Source organism: Cetorhinus maximus, chromosome 3, assembly GCF_964194155.1.
Source record: "Cetorhinus maximus chromosome 3, sCetMax3.hap1.1, whole genome shotgun sequence".
NCBI lineage: Eukaryota > Metazoa > Chordata > Chondrichthyes > Lamniformes > Cetorhinidae > Cetorhinus > Cetorhinus maximus.
In genome coordinates, this window is record NC_135881.1 from 150,323,186 (window position 1) to 150,340,536 (window position 17,351).

Genomic DNA, 17,351 nt, shown 5'->3' on the forward strand with positions numbered 1-17,351 from the left:
TCATCTAAGAAGCAGAGAGACACTCCGACAACCAGTTACTGCACTTGAAATTGAAGTTGAACCTTTAATCCCTGAGGTGCCGGATCAACCTAGAATAGACATACCTGATATTTCTGTTGAAGTAAATGATTCTGAACTGCCATTGCCTAAGGATGTCCCTGATGCTGTAGTTCCTGATCAAGTCGATCCAGTGGGAGAATCTCAAGTCGTAGAGCTACATCGCTCTGATCGAATTCGAAAACCACCTGAGAGACCTGATCTATAATCGCATGGACCGTGTATATTTGTGTATGTTATGGATTAAGATATTCTTGTAAATAAGAGATGTAAAAAAATTAAAGGGGGTGGCATGTAATGATTGTAAGTAAAACCTTTCATACTGCTTATGGATCATGTGATTGTACCGACGAATCAGCCTAAGTGCAGGTAATCTTAGGGGCGGAGCTTTCATGTCGTGGACCTGGTTCAAACATGTAGCTTCTTCAGGAGCTCTGTAAAGAAGTTTAACTGTTTCTAAGAAGAAACCTGTCCAGTACACCAAGTTTATTGCAGCATGAAATCCTGTAGCTCCACTTTTAAGGGGTGCCTTATCCCATTAATTGGTTTCTTCAAGCCAGTGTGGTGTTCTGCGAGGAGAAGGGAGCATACAAGCCACTCCCAACATGCACCAGGAGAATTTGATGCTATCCTGACATCACATAACCCAACCAGCTGGAGTGATGCCACAATCCCTAATTTGTGCAATGCTGGCCCGGTAAGAAATTCATAGATTACCCTGCAAACAAGTAGTCTGCTGAGAGATGGGCCTTGCACTAGACATAAGAACATAAGGAGCAGGAGCAGACCACATGGTCCCTTATTCTGCTCTGCCATTCAGTATGTTCATGACTGGCTTTCTGCTTGACTCCACATTCCTGCCTGCTCCCCATATCCCTTAATCTCCTCAGAGACCAAAAATCTGTCTACCTAAGCCCCAAATATACCCAACAATAGAGTATTCACATGAGGGACCAGGCACCCAAATTGCTGGTAAGCTGATTTTCTTATTCTACTGCAAAGTGTCTGGAAGTACTCTGGAGTGTTTTAGAAGGTGCTATGGTGATTTCCCAGCAAAGAATGTTGCTGCATCCTCTCAGGGTGTAGGGGAGGGGATGTGGGCAGAGGAGGATGTGGCCTGTGCACACTAAGACTCAACAGGTATTGGGGCAGCAGCTGCAGTGCCTCTGGATCTGCAACTCTACTGCGAGGTGGAGTGAAGGCTATGGAGAGGGAAATATTTGCATGAAAACCCCTGCCAAGTTGATGCCCAACTCCTCCATGGTCCTTGACAGTGACAGGTGACTCTCTGGCAGGCCAGCCAATGCGCCCATTATCTTGGTGTGCATGCCCATGAGCACTCATTTGTATGCCATCCCATCAAGGTCCTCATCTGAGTCTCCTGCAGCAGAATTCATCCACAGCTTTGCCCTCCAGTGGGTTGGCAAATTAACTATGGTCTTCCCCTGACCTGGCTGTCCATTCATGCCCGCATAATTCACTATGTACTAATTCCAACTCTTGCATCAATTCTTGCCTCCAAGGTACGTGCAGTGCCAGTATCAGAGCTGGTGGCTGTGAGTGTCAGATTAAGTGAAGGGGCCTCTTCATTAGTGCTGTGGTGTTGTTCTCTCTCCTCCTCCTCCTGGGGCTGCTTGGCTGGTCAGGCAGCAGTTCTTTGATGTCTGAAAGCAGCAATTCAGAAAGGGAAGACTGGGGTGAGGGAGGAGGTGGTGTGGGAAGGAAGAGGACTATGGTCACACCATCAGCAACTTGCTCGTCATGCCAGATAATAGGATGAAGAATGCCTGAGAGTTGAGAAGGCAGGAACATGCCATCAACTTGCCTGCCACAGCTGAATAACTAGAGGTATGCAGAGGCAGAGAGAGGCCAATGTGAGACTGGCAGCATTGGTAGGTGTGTGAGGGTGAATTGGAGTACCTGGATGTTAAGTGTTATCTCTATCTCTGTAATATCCTCCAACTTCACAACCCTCCGAGATATTTGTGTTTCTCTAATTCTGGCCTTTTAGCATTCCCAATATACATTCTCCAACCTGATTGCTCTGGTTCATGGCAGATTTTGCATTCAGTGAAATGAAATGAGTTTGAGCAAAAACTGGAGGGAAACAAATACATTAAAAAATGGGCATAATTTTAGATGCAATTTGTGCCAGAATCACCAGAGGAGAATGTATAAATTCAACTAAAGCTGCACCTACACTGTTCATTTGTACTTGTATGGATGTGTGATCCCAACCAAGTCCAATAAAATCATTGCTCTGGATTTTGCAGTGGTAATGATGGTGAAATGTCAGAAAGGTTGACCTGAAGGAATGCTTTCCCATAAGGCCAATTATTCATTGGGAAATCAATGTAAATTTTGAAGGATATGGGGATAGAAGAGAGAACCTGAGGTATGTAGAAATTTTTGATATCTTCTTACATTTCTGCTCGGGTTTGCCATCTTTATTTGAATACCATACAAACATAGGAATTAGGAACAGGAGTGGGCCATTCGACCCCTCGAGCCTTCTCTGCCATTCTGTTAGATCATAGTTGATCTGATTGTGGCCTCAACTCCACTTTCATGTCTACCCCCTATACCCTTTGACTCCTGTGTTAGTCAAGAATCTATTTAACTCTGCCTTAAAAATATTCAATGACCTATCCTTACTGCTCTTCAGGAAGAGAATTCCATAGACTCATGATCCTCTGAGAGGAAAATAATTCTAATTTAAAAATTTCTAAAACAAATATAGGCATTATTATCACAGGGTAACCATGAAGTTTATTTGTTCTGCTCTTTTTATTGCTTTATATTCAAATGAAAATTGATGCTAATAGAGATGATGGAATCTGAAAGAAGTCTTACATGCAGTTACTCTTCTATTCGGGCTCTTGCTCTAAATTGCTGTGCAGATGGCCCTTGTGACTTCTGCAAGATAATAGGAATCAAGCAATCTGTCATATTAAATGATGCCCTGGAAGTGCTTCACAGTGATTGTTAACATGAATCATAGCAATGCTGTTGTGGGCTGTTACTTGACTGGACACAGGTGAGATCTAGAAAAGGGAGCAAAGATTAATATATCTTAATGAAGAAACAATTTTTTAAAATGTGAGAAATTTGCAAACCTTACCATGAGGACGCTCACAACTAATTTGGTCGATGGTAGAGTAGCCAGCATGAGCAAAACTGGACAACTGCCTTGCTGAATATTGACAGCTGGAAATGAATTCACCAGATGACCAAGACCACAGAGTTACTGTTTTTGTGGAAAAACAAACAGAATTGTGGAATTTGATCCCAAAGCATCACTAAAAATCCTATATAATAAAAGCTGTATTGAAGTTATTTATTGATTGTAAATCAGTAGCCCAGCAGATAACTGAAGGATGTCTCATTGAGAGTCGAGAGACAGGTGTCCAATGATTTAGTGATAAAGTTCCTTCCCCCACCACAGTGTAAAGCTGAACATATGTGCCAAGAAGGTCCCAGTCAGGGGGAGGGGGTGCATTTTAACTTGCTGGTCCACTGGGAGCAGGGGTGGAACCCAGATGCCTCACTTTCCCCATATGTTGTGGAGATTTAACTCCATAGAGTGCAACTTTTAGCCCTGCCAGACTTCTTAGCCAGAAATAAGCCTGATTAGCAGGCTTGGTTTCCACTTGGGTGGGGCCACTGCAGTGGAGGCTACAGCACAAGATGTGTCTCATACCCTATCCAGGGCTGGTGGTGGCTTTTTGGGAGAGAATCCGATCTCAAACCAGGTTCCAATTTCCGAGCCTGGGTGGTGGTGGGGTTGGGGGGGTGGGGGGGGGGGGGGGGGGGGGGGGGCGCTGCGGCGAGGTGGTTCAGCCTCTAGGGTATATAAACACCCGCCCCATGATGGTGCATAGTCCCAGGGGGGAGGAAAGGGCAGGGTTTGTATGGGTGTGTTCTGGCTGTGAGGGAGCTTGTGGGCTGTTCCACCTACCCCACATAGAGTGCTGTTATGGCACTTATCTTCTCCCCAAGGCTATCCTCACCCTGCTAAAGCTGCCAGGTTTACTGAGACCCAGGAAACATGGCCAACCACAGTTAAATCCACCAAGCAAGTTCACTCCGAGGCTTCCAGCCATATTAACACATTTGTGCATTGGGTCGGTTGTCTCCTCCTCGTCCTGCCTCAGTAAAACCCAGAAATCGGTCGGTTGGAGCTGGTTTCCTGATGCACTTGGGTGTTTTGCATACTTAGCCCTACCACCCTCGTCCAGTCCCAACTGCTCACCCACTGCCTCTTCAGCCTCTGTCTACCTGTGTTCTGTTATCTTATTCGAAGAATTCGTAAAGATCCAGCAAATGACCTCAGGGTTCCTGTGCCAGGGAGCAGAAGAGAATGCCATGTTCCAGTAAATCAGTGACATGCTTACCCAGAGAAGTATCCTAAATCCTCAATATCATATGGCATGACTGAGAGTTTCAAGTTTTTAATTTTTATGTTAGCGTTTTGAGATTGGGACTCACTATTAACACTGAAGTACTAATGGAGAGTTTGTACTATGCTGGATCGACAACAAATGAGATGGTGCTTTTGTGAGAAATTAGTCTGCCAATTGACTTTACCCTGTAATGAACGGATGTACAAGCCATCAAATATGTCTAGACATTGAAGAAATTATTGGACACTGTTCATAAAATGCCTCACCACCATAAATTAACAAACAGGCAGGTAGTAAATTGTGATCAGAGTTCCATAGACAAACCTGTAGTCCTGGAGATGCAGTCATCTAAACAGCCAATAGAACAGATGTGACCTTTGTCTTAAATTTCCTGTGAGCACAAAATGGACCATAACTTATCTTCAAGTGGCTAACTGATGCCATTTTCATGATTCCAAAACACCTGCTGCTAGCCCTAAGATACATCAAGCGGATTGCCTGGAACCATATAGATGCAGGGAAGTACCCAGCTGGGTGTCCATGTGAACACTCAAAGGAAAGTTTCCCCCCACCGAGCTAAGAAATTCCCAGGAAGTAGGCTAATGGAAGAGCATGATCCTAAAATACCCTATGGAGTAACAAATCATTGGCATTGCTGAAGAAGAGCAGGAGTGAGAATAGAAGAGCAATTTGAAATACAAGAGATATGATAACGCAATCCTTCACAGAAATCAACTAGGTTGGTACGAGTAGCAAACAAGATTTTTGTATAATATCTAGTCTTGATTTTGTTTAAGTGCTATCTTCATGTAAAGATTCAAACAAATGCTTTCCAGAGTAACAAAATGTGCGCACCAGTGTGTTATTATTATCTTTTTGGCCACATTTATAGGTATTTTAGTAAAAGTTACATTTAGATTGATTCTAGAAAGTTCTCAAAAGTATCAACATTTTTGTTATTCATGAGGATTAGACGTTATTGGCATATTTAAGTAAAAGTAAGAAATTTAAACCTTGTTGCCGCTCTAATTCTGTTATGCCTAGTTAAGCTGCTGTTCCATGCCACCCATCACTAAATAATTCATACACTGTATTGTTAGTGCAAGCTTGTTTTCTGCTCTGTTGTTGCTTCATTTACATCCATATAACTGTTTATTTCCTCATGTTGCTGCAAATTTGACTAAATACAGGAAATTTTGATGAAATACTGGAAAGTTTTGCCCTAGCACAGCATATTTGGTGTAGTTCAACCAACGGAATACTGATGAGTTGCCGTAGGTGTTGTGGCTCCTGTGGTTTTGAATTGGTTGTTGTTCAATCACATCAATATTCTTAAGACCTCACGGTAAAGGTCTAATTCCTCTGTTAAGGATCCCTAACCTGAAAGTACAATGTTACAGCATCAACTTATAAACCCTTCTCCATCTTGCACCCAAGCAACTTTAGAAGAATAATTGGTAGCAATTGAGTGTTCAGCTCCTCAAAAAGAATTATCTATCAGAACAGTGAATATTGCTCATACTACCTGGAAAACTGAAATTACTTTCTGAAAGTATGTTTTGCACTTGACCAATATCCAGGCAATGAATACGCACAATAAGTATACAGATAATTGTATTTCACTCCTGAAATTCCTTTCACAATGCATTCACCCCTGAGGTCTTTCAAGTCAAATGCCCGGGCAATCACACAGTTTACCATTACCATCAAGCCAGGGGATCAACCCTGGTTTAACAAAGAGTGCAGGGCAGCATGCACAGGGCATACCTAAAAATGAGGTGAGGCTACAACACTGGACTACTTGCATGCCAAACAGAGGAATCAGCATGCAATAGAAAGAGCTAAGCGATCCCACAACCGACAGATCAGATCTAAGCTCTGCAGTCCTGCCACATCCAGTCATAAATGGTGGTGGACGATTAAACAATTAACTGGGGGAGGAAGCTCCACAAATATCTCCATCCTCAATGATGGGGGAGCCAAGCACATTAGTGTAAGAGACAAGGCTGAAGCATTTGCAGCCATCTTCAGCCAGAAGTGCCGAGTGGATGATTCATCTTGGCCTCCTCCTGATGTCCCCATCATCACAGATGTCAGACTTCAGCCAATTTGATTCACCCAGATGATATCACGAAATGGTGAAGGCACTGGATACTGCAAAGGCTATGGCCCCTGATAACTACCTGACAATAAAACTGAAGACTTATGCTCCAGAACTTGCCGGACCCTAGCCAAGCTGTTCAAGTACACCTACAACACTGGCACCTACCCAGCAATGTGGAAAATTGCCCAGATATCTCCTGTCCACAAAAAGCAGGACAAATCCAACCCAGCCAAATTGCTGCTCCATCAATCTTCTCTCAATCATCATAAATGTGACGGAAAGTGTCGTCAACAGTGCTATCAAGCGGCACTTACTCAGCAATAACCTGCTCACTGACGCTCAGTTTGGGTTCGGCCAGGGCCACTCAGCTCCTGACTTCATTACAGCCTTGGTCCACATATGGACCAAAGAGCTGAGCTCCTGAGGTGAGGTGAGAGTGACTGCCCTCACATCAAGGCAGCATTTGACTGAGTATGGTATTAGGGAGCCCTAGCAAAACTGAAGTCAATGGGAATCAGGGGGAAAACTCTTGGAGTTTGGACTCATACTGAGTACAAAGGAAGATGGTTGTGGTTGTTGGAGGTCAATCATCTCAGTCCCGGGACATTGCTGCAGGAATTCCTCAGGGTAATGTCCTAGGCCCAACCATCTTCAGCTGCTTCTTCAATGACCTTCCTTCCATCATAAGGTTAGAAGTGGGGATTTTCCCAGATGATTGCACAATGTTCAGCACCATTTATGACTCCTCAAATACTGAAGCAGGCAGTGTCCATGTGTCGCATGGCCTGGACAATTTTCAGGCTTGGGCTGACAAGTGGCAAGTAACATTCGCTCCACACAAATGCAAGGTAATGATTATCTCCAACAAGGGAGAATCTAACCATCTCCTCTTGATATTCAATGGCATTGACATTTTGAATCCCCCACCATCAACATCCTGGGGCTATCATTGACCAGAAACTGAACTGGGCCAGCGATGTAAATACTGTGGCTCCAAGAACAGGTCAGCTGATGGGAATTCTGTGGTGAGTAACTCACCTCCTGACTCCCCAAGGCCTGTCCACCATCTACAAGGCACAGGTCAAGAGTGTGATGGAATACTCCCCACTTGCCTGGATGAGTGCAGCTCCAACAACACTCAAGAAGCATAGCACCATCCAGGACAAAGCAGCCCGCTTGATTGACACCCCATCCACCACCTTCAACATTCACTCCCCCCACCACTGACACACACTGGCAGCAGTGTGTACCATCTACAAGATGCACTGCAGCAACTCACTAAGGCTCCTTACACAGCACCATTCAAACCTACACTGTGGGTGTTCCCATAACACATGAACTGCAGCGATTCAAGAAGGCAGCTCACCACCATCTTTTCAAGGGCAAATAGGAATGGACAAAATGCTAGCCTAGCCAATGATACCTATGTCCCATGAAAGAATTTTAAAAAAATCACGGGCCACATTTTAGTGGATTGAAGGTCTTCCCAACCCAGGGCTCCAGCACAATTTCTTGTGGAAGTCCATTTTGGTTGGAGATCCAGTGTTTTCAGGCCAAGGCTGAGGCCAACTTCTTTTTTATTCATTCATGAGATGTGGTTAGGCCAGCATTTATTGCTCATCCCTAATTGCCCTTGAGAAGGTGGTGGTGAACTGCCTTCTTGAACCACTGTAGTCTATGTGGTATAGGTATACCCACTGAACTGTTTTGTCACTTCTTAACAATTAAGAATATACACACACACTGTTAGGGAGGGAGTTCCAGGATTTTGACCCAACAGTGAAGGAACGGCGATATAGTTCCAAGTCAGGATGGTGAGTGGCTTGGAGGGGAACTTCCAGATGGTGGTGTTCCCATGTGTCTGTTGCCCTTGACCTTCTAGATGCTGGTGGTCGTGGGTTTGGAAGGTGCTACCTAAGGATTCTGGGTGAGTTGCTGCAGTGCATCTTGTGGATGGTACACACTGCTGCCACCATGCGTGGGTGCTGGAGGGAGTGAATGTTTGTGGATGGGGTACCAAATAAGCGGGCTGCTTTGTCCTGGACAGTGTCAAGCTTCTTGAGTGTTGTTGGGGCTGCACACATCCAGGCAAGTGGGGAGTATTCCATCACACTCCTGACTTGTGCCTTGTAGATGGTGGACAGGCTTTGGGGAGTCAGGAAGTGAGTTACTCGCCACAGGATTCCTAGCCTCTGACCTGCTCTTGTAGCCACAGTATTTATATGGCTAGTCCAGTTCAGTTTCTGGTCAATGGTAACCCCTAGGGTGTTGCCTTTCTTTCCACCAAACTGAGATTAACTCAGCAATGACCAGGAATCTAATCTGGGACCTTATATTCCAAATAATTGAGTTGAATGGTGTCTTTAATAACTGAGCCATATAATGTTATCCACACTTTCTGGTGACCAGTTTAAGGTCTGTGGGAGTGGGATTCTTGGAATAGATGGTTCTTGGTTGACCCCGTACATAAGCCATAAAAATATAAAACTTCATTTAAAGTGCGGGTTATCCAATTGATCCTTTTGATTTATAGTTCTTTGTGCTAATATTTCACACTGTTTTAAATATAGAGCTATAGATTGGTGCTGTGTTAAATGGTCACTTTCAGCATTTTCATTAAAAATGAGCTTTATTATTATTTAAATGATTATCTCACAGTAGTTTTATGTGTGGGCTGCTGTTATAAATAATTTAAATATTAACTGCTCAAAAAGCCACAGCCAGCACTAAATCCCTAGCAGTTAGGCTGGCATTTTTAATCAGAGTGGTACAGTGATCCCACAAGTTACTGAAAGTGCATAAGTAATTTAGAGATTTCACAAGATCTGTCTCTTACATCTGTCTGCATTTTATTGTGAGACTCCCAGATGACTAATTCACCCATCAACTGCTTCCACAATTATCGTGTTTGATGGACTAAAACACTTGGTTGTAGCTTGGTATCACAAGGGTGTGAATCACATTTGTATTTGGCACTGCTAGTGAAGCAAGTTGTGCCCTTACTGACAGCAGATATATTGGACTATTGCGCTTTTAGCTCGGCTGGCATAGTCAAGCGTTCTCGCCCCTATGACAACTGTTCTGCATACAGCAATATACTTTGCAAATCTTTAAGCCGACTACTTTGACCTTGTTTTCCACCTTTAAGACACTTCTCAAAACACACCTCTTTGACCAAGTTTTTAGTGAACCAGTGTGGTTTGGTGTCACTGTTTTATAATGCTCCTGTGAAGCACCTTTCTGATTTTTCCACACATTTAAAAAACTGCATGGCTTTCTCCCAGGAGCATGGGAATTGGATTGTCAAACCTTACAATTGGTTACTGGCAGTTCAGTACTATACATTTCACTTCAGGCAAGAACACAAAGCTCCCAAGGTTTATGCACAAAGGCTGATTAGTCAGGTATGGCCAATGGGTGTACTTTTCATTCTTATTATTAGATGACCCCTCGGTTGCCATTTTTCCTGTCCCTGTTTCCACATATACTCTCAAGGGAATAATAGTTCTTTTCTAGTTCGCACCATGTCAATTTGCAATCACATGAATCAATCCTTCAGAATTTGTTTATAATGGCAAAATCCCCTCCGTAGCCATGGCCTGTTTAGCATCAAACTGGTGGAAGAACATTCTGAATGAATTATCCAACTGTTGTTATGTTCTGGACAGGTATCCACCTTCTCATTTTATTATGGAATCGGGATTATGTAGTGACAGAAGCCATCAGTCTATCAAGTTAGAGACACAGGCCACATGCGAAAGGCTGATGACATTTCTGGTCAGTTCTTCTGTCTTAGCCATTCAGCACAAGTTGGACATGTGGCTTTCTAAAAATAGCTTATGAACACTGCCACCTCGGGTGCCCAGCACTACCTTTCAACCTGTTAGATTGCAATTCAAGATTGACTTCCAAATTTTTCAGTCAATCTCAATCAGTTCATCAAACAGAAATTGGAACTGGATTTTTAATCACACATGGAGGTGAAGTCGGCTGCAGACATGCATTGGAAACCATGATCTCATGTGGCATCACTACTTCCCAATACCTCTGGAACACAATGCAATTTTCAAAGGGAGGGCGGGAATGGGGTAGCCTCTAATTAGCAGTTTGTTGAGTTCGTTGCGGAGATCATTAAGAGTCTGGGAGCACCAGTTTGTAACCTTCAACTGAGAAGCTCAGAGAAAGCGGAGTGTCTGAGACATATTAGGATGCAGCTGTCGAGGATGCAAAGGGGATCCATAAATGCATTATTCAACAGTTGTGAGAAATGGGAGATTTAAACTCAGATGCTCATCCAGTAGCACAGAGTTGACATCACTGGTGCTGAGAGGCTTACATTTGTGAAGAGTGAGTGTTTGGACCCTTGAGAGGGACATAAGGCTGCTGGCAGCAGAGGTGGGCAGAGGAGGCCCTGTAAAGCAATAACCAATAGCTGAGGGAGCTGGTTATTCTGACATTGAGTAGCAAGGAGGAGCTTCAACAGATATATTCTCCTGGTCAGGAAAAGGCCAGATTAGCACAGCAAGGGGCTGCCAGGGGAAGAAGGCGTTACCCAATACATCGCGTATATTTCCCAAGAGTCAGCCACCTGCAAACGACAGAGCGCCAGTGCCGTAAGAGACTGTGCCTATCCATGCAGATGGTCGTGGACGTTTGAGCTCTCTCCGCAATGACCTGAGGCCTCAAGGCCCCAATGACAGCCTCTACCTGCAGCCATCAAGGTCAGCGTTGCCTTGAATTCCTATACATTCAAATCATTCCAGGGGTCAGCTGCAAACCTGGGTGGCATATCTTGGTTGGCAACTCATCACAACAACAGGCAGGTCACTGATGCCCTATTCCAAAGGGCGGGGGGAATACATCCATTTTCAGACAAATAGGCCAGTGCAGACACAGAGGGTGTTGAGGTTTTCCCCCCTATCAGGATTCCCTCAGGTCTAAGGGATTGCACCACCAAGGCACTGATAGATTCCTGAATAGAAAAGACTTCCAGTCAATGAATGTGTAACTGGTCTGTGACCACAGGAAGCGAATCTTGCAAATGTGCATTTGCTTATGGGCGGCTGTCATGATGCCTTTATCCTGCGAGAGTCTTAGCTGGCGGATATCTCTGGAACAACATCCAGGCTCTGTGGGTGTTGGCTGGGTTTAAGGGTTATCTTCTGAGGAGGTGACTCTTGACATTTGTCCGGTTCCAAGCCATGGGATGCAGAAAGGTGCTACAACCAAAGCCATCTCCCAACATACACCTGCATTGAACTAGTAATTGGCATCTTGAAGATGTGCTTCCATTGCCTTGGTCAGTCAGGTGGTGCCCTCCAAAACAAACCAGTCAGGGTGTCTTGTATTTTGGCTGTCTGCTATGTGCTGCATAACATGATTATACAAAGAGGTCTGGTAATAGGTGAAAGGGAGGATCTGGAATGCCATTCTTCTTTGGAGGAGGACAAGCAAGAGAAAGAAGAGGAGGGAGAGAAGGACGAAATGGGTGCAACAGGGAAACCCGGTGCCCAGGCATTGGGGGAGTTCACCAGGATCAACCCAGAGCTCATGGTGATCGACAGACTGGCAATGGCTGCAAGGGCCATGCTAATTCAGCAATGTTTCACTTGAACAGTTCACAGCTTGTATGACTGATGACTCTATCACTCACCTTCCATCAGAGAAAGAAATTACCCAGTAAGCAATTGCCATGAGATTGAATGAAACTCAGGTCTCCACTGTCAACATTCTCCCCCAACACAGTCCTTGGAATCACATGAAATCGAATCCCCAGACATCACCTGAACACCCCCTTCCCCTACCATTCACTCTATGGCCCTTTTGGCATCAAGTCATGATAACGCACAAGCCTACCCTCAGTCATACTCAATAATATAAAAAAGCATAAGTCAATGAACAAACAAATTTGAAAAATATCATCCAGGTGACCCACAAAGCACTTATTTGAGTACCTTGAGTTCACATCCAATTAAATGGGGATAATCTCTCTATGGCTGATGATGAGGTGGAGGCAGCCTACTCCCATGTCTCTGAATCCAGCTGAGATGCCTGTGGCTTCCATCCTCATCATGGAGGTGCCTGTGGGCTGCTGCGCCTGAATAAAAAAGGAGCATATTATCTAAATGGTGAGACATTCCAGAGCTCTGAGATGCAGAGGGATCTGGGTGTCCTAGTGCATGAATGGCAAAAGGCTAGTATGCATGTACAGCAGAAGATCAGGAAAGCTAATATTGTTTATTGCGAGTGAAATTGAATACAAAAGTAGGGAGGTTATGCTTCAGTTATACAGAGCACTAGTGAGGCCACATCTGGAGTACTGCGTACAGTATTGGTCTCCTTATTTAAGGAAGGATGTAAATATGTTGGAAGCAGTTTAGAGGAGGTTCACTAGGCTAATACCTGAAATGAGCCGGGTGTCTCATGAGGAAAGGTTGGTCAGGCTAGGCTTGCATTCGCTGGAGTTTAGAAGAGTAAGAGAGGATGTTTCCTCTTGTGGGCAAATCTAGAACTGGGGGTCACTGTTTAAAAATAAAGTGTTGCCCATTTAAGGCAGAGATGAGGAGAAATGTTTTCTTTCAGAAGGTCATAAGTCTTTGGAACTCTCTTCCTCAAAAGGCAGTGGTGGAAGCAGAGTCTTTGAATATTTTTAAGGCAGAGTTGATAGATTCTTGAAAAGAAAGTGGGTGAAAGGTTATTGGGGGTAGGTGGAAATGTGGATTTGAGGTTACAATCAGACCAGCCATGATCTTATTGAATGGGGGAGGCTCAAAGGCCCAAGTGGCCTATTCCTGCTCCTAATTCATATGTTCATATGACCGTGCAGCCTCAGGAACATCTCACTTGGCTAAGGAGTCTGGCAACAACTGAGGCTGCTGCATCTTACTCCCACTCTGCAACTGGCCTTGTGGGAAGCACAAGAAGGTGGTGCTGAGAACTCAGCCTAGTCAGGCGCCTCAGCACAGCCAACCCAATAGATGACAGTGTTTGTATAGCCACAGCGTGCATTGGCAGGACTGATTTTCATGCCCTTCAACTGCAGATTGTGCTCTGTCTGCATGATCTCACCAACACCAATCACTTGACAAAAGGTCACCATAGCCATCTCCAGGGCTGTCTCGACCAGAAGGGTCAGTGTGATTATGCTGAGTTTATAGAAGACACTGGTTAGACCTCAGCTCGAGTATTGTGTACAGCTCTGGGTGCCACAATATAGGAAGGATGTGAATGCATTGGAGAGAGTGCAGAAGTAGTTTACAAGAATGGTTCCAGGGATGAGGCACTTCAGTTATGAAGATAGATTGGAGAGGTTGGGACTGTGCTCCTTGGAGAGGAGAAGGCTAAGAGGAGATTTCATAGAGGTGTTCAAAATCATGAGGGTGCTAGATAGAGTACATAGCAAGAAACTATTCCTGCTCATGAAAGGATCGAGAACAAGAGGGCACAGATTTAAAGTGATTACTAAAGAAGCAAGTGTGACGTTAGAAATAACTTTTTTCACACAACGAGTGGTTCAGGTCTGGAATGCACTGCTTGGAAGTGTGGTGGAGGCAGGTTCAATCAAGGCATTCAAGAGGGCATTAGATGATTATCTTAATAGAAACAATGTGCAAGAGTACAGGGAAAAGGCATGAGAATGGCACTAAGTCATAATGCTCAGTCAGAGAGCCGGTGCAGACACAATAGGCCGAATGGCCTCCTTCTGCACTGTAACATTCTGTGATACTGATTCTGTGATGTGTTGGATACACCACCACCACCAGTCCAAGATATCTTTCTGGAATTATGCAATCTTTTCTCCTAAAGGGTGAAGAGGGTCAGATTTTTGAGAAGATTGCCCTCCCCCACCCATTCCAGCTTGATATCCACATGAGCTGCTGCACTCCTCAATGATGCCCTCTGTTCAACTGTGACCCATGTGTGAGTGTTGCTGATGTCTCTGTGATGCAATTGGTCACTTCATCTGGCAATGTCAAAGAGACAAGCACTGGCACTCTGAGCTCCCGACTGCTTCATTCCTTTAGGCGGTGTCTTTTAAAATCGTCGTCCATAATGAGGGTCTACCTCCAGACCACTCCTGGCCTTGCAACTTGGGTGCCAAACAAGTCACCTGGCCAATTACGGCCCTTTGCCTTCAAAAATTGTGTAATATCATTGGCAGGACCAGCACCTGGAAATTACCCTGCTTTTGGGTTCCCGACCCTAGATTGAAAATCCAGCCTTTGCTGTCTAAATGTAATGATCAATATGTTTTCAGAGATGATAGGACTATGAGTATCCATTTAGTTGAGCAAATGTATTCCACTGATATTTGCAAGCTTCAATGGTAACATAGTTATGCGTTTCTTTGAATACAGATAGGTTGCATTAGCAGAGGTTTGGGTTATTATTCTTTCGTTTTCTTGGGGCTTCTCCCATTCTGCCACCGTAACTTCTGAGGATGATTAAGGGGAAACCCCATTTACCTGAGCAAAGAGAGTATCTGTCAAACCTCTGACAAAGTTACAGTAATGGGCCTGAGGAAATTCCAAAGAAAGTCCAAAGATTTATTTGCATTCCAGGGGCAGAATCTTCTAGTTGGTGTGCAGTGGTGGGCCCCGCATGCCGACGCGTAAAATGGCACGTGGCGATGGCGAATGTGCGTTCCAACATCACCACGTGTCTTTCTGATCTTCAGTTTGGCGGGCATGCAGCAGACTCCACTGCGCGCCCACTGAACTGTCAAAGGCCTGTTAAGGCCATTTATCAACTAATTGAAGTACTTGTCAGGGCTGCCCATCTGGCCGTAAGGTTGGCGGGCAGGCGAAGAGCTCAGGTGGCCTTCGCATTTTTCATGGAGCCTCATCCATAGGCAGGATAAGGTTGCATGAAGGGTTTATAACTTCAATAAAAATTTTTATTAAAATTCATAGACATGTTCCAGCTAATGTGACACTGTCACATGAGGGGACATGTGTGAGTAATTGTTTTAATTCTTTTTTTCAATGTTTCACAACCAAATTAATCTCCCTGAGGCAGCCCTGTGCCTCAGGGAGATTTCTGCGCTCTTTCGCCCACAAAAGAGCGCAGGCCCCGACTCTCCCTCCTCCCTCCGCCCACACAGGTAGCGCTGAGCGCTTCCAGGTGTGTGTCACGCTGGGTGGGCCTTAATTGGCCTGCCCACATAAAATGGCGGCACGCAGCCGATTGTGGGCAGTGATCAGCTGTGTGTCCGCCTGCACCCTCTCCTGTCCAGCCCACCCAATGGGGGAAATTTCTCCCCCAGGTAATTCCCACAAATGGTCGCTATTATGATATTGCAAATCCAGGGGGATCATAACACCATAATTTGCAAAGTTCTGTGTGGTGAGTGGCTCCACAATCTCTGTGCTATTAGCAGAATTTAGGCATATCTGGGGCCTTTCACCCACCCATCCCAAACTCCAGTTAAAAATGGCAGAATGTTGAGTCAATGAATCATGAAAAAAAGAGGAGGTGCTCTCTTAAGAGAACTGCTTTTTTTTTCATAAAAGGAAATAAACAGGGGTCCAAATATTCAGAGGGTGCAGGCCTAATGTCACCCTGGGTCCTTAGTCATGCCACTCAACTGCCAATGGGTCGGCCGATGCATTGTGACCCGTAAAAGGCCCGGATGCGGAAACTCCAACATTCGGAGTCCCTGATTCAGTCTCCACCCCTTACGTCAATGGCTTTTTAAAGGGAGGATAAAAACTGCCTCTACAAGGAATGTTGAACACTTTGGCATTAGTTCCTGGCATAGTTTCCTACCATTCTGGCAGATTCCCATTGAATTTGCAGTGGAATTCTCACTAAACAGTAGTGGAATTTTAGGGTCTATTGTGAGAAACTTTTGAAACACATTTTGAGGAGTAACAGCAATACTCATTACTTCTGAAATTTCCTGGTTCAGGTGCCCCAGGATCAATGTGAGCCTTATAACAATGGTTGGTCTGTGTTGGTCCCTGTTGAGCTGTTTATACTGACTGTCAAGGAGCTGATATCATTTGCTGTGTCTGAAAACATAAAATAGCAAGTTTCCATTGTGGAAGGAAAGAGAACTAATTACTGAGTTATTTCAAGCAGCCGATAGGAATTTAGATTTTTAGGCTTCGTTTTTTGGAGGGTATTTAAATTAAATTTGTCCTTGCTGACCTTCACATTGTATAAACCTGTCTTTGTTAGGGATGAATAAAATCCTCATACTTGTGCCTTTAAGAAATGTAAGACCCTCATTTATAACTCAATTCTGATTAATTTTACTCAACCAGAACTGAACTTTTTAGAACAAAAAATAAAAAAATACCTGGAAAAACTCAGCAGGACTGGCAGCATTGGCAGAGAAGAGCACAGTTGACGTTTCGAGTCCTCATGACCCTTCAACAGAACTAAGTAAAAATAGGAGAGGGGTGAAATTTAAGCTGGTTTAAGAGTGGGGGGAGTGGGGGGGGGGGGGTGGTGGTGGTGGTTGTAGGGACAAGCAAGCAGTGATAGAAGGAGATAACCAAAAGATGTCACAGACAAAAGAACAAAGCGGTGTTGAAGGTGGTGATATTATCTAAAAGAATGTGCTAATTAAGAATGGATAGCAGGACCAGCAAGGTAGCTCTAGTGGGGGTGGGGTGAAATAAGGCTGAAAGGGCATAAAAGGTATAGATAAATGATCGGTGGAATACATTAAAAATAATGGAAATAGGTGGGAAAAGAAAAATCTATATAAATTATTGGAAAAAACAAGGAGGAGGGGGAAGAAACAGAAAGGGGGTGGGGATGGAGGAGAGAGCTTAAGA

General features: G+C 44.4%; 1 protein-coding gene across 5 annotated transcripts in view; it reads right to left on the minus strand.

Moving 5' to 3' along the window:
• Positions 1-17,351, minus strand: part of LOC144678964 (uncharacterized) — a 64,446-nt gene that overhangs the window by 15,857 nt on the left and 31,238 nt on the right. For 2 of the 5 annotated variants that reach the window (XM_078539100.1, XM_078539103.1), the window contains exons 2-5: positions 12,519-12,661; positions 4,310-5,840; positions 3,179-3,304; positions 105-259 (exon numbers count right to left, since the gene is read on the minus strand). In XM_078539100.1, the coding sequence (XP_078395226.1) occupies positions 105-143 (39 nt within the window). In that variant the 5' untranslated portion in view covers positions 144-259; positions 3,179-3,304; positions 4,310-5,840; positions 12,519-12,661. Of the gene's footprint in view, positions 1-104; positions 260-2,517; positions 3,102-3,178; positions 3,305-4,309; positions 5,841-12,518; positions 12,662-17,351 lie in introns of those variants that run through there. The other 3 variants (XM_078539101.1, XR_013576222.1, XM_078539102.1) reach the window with 3 other exon arrangements.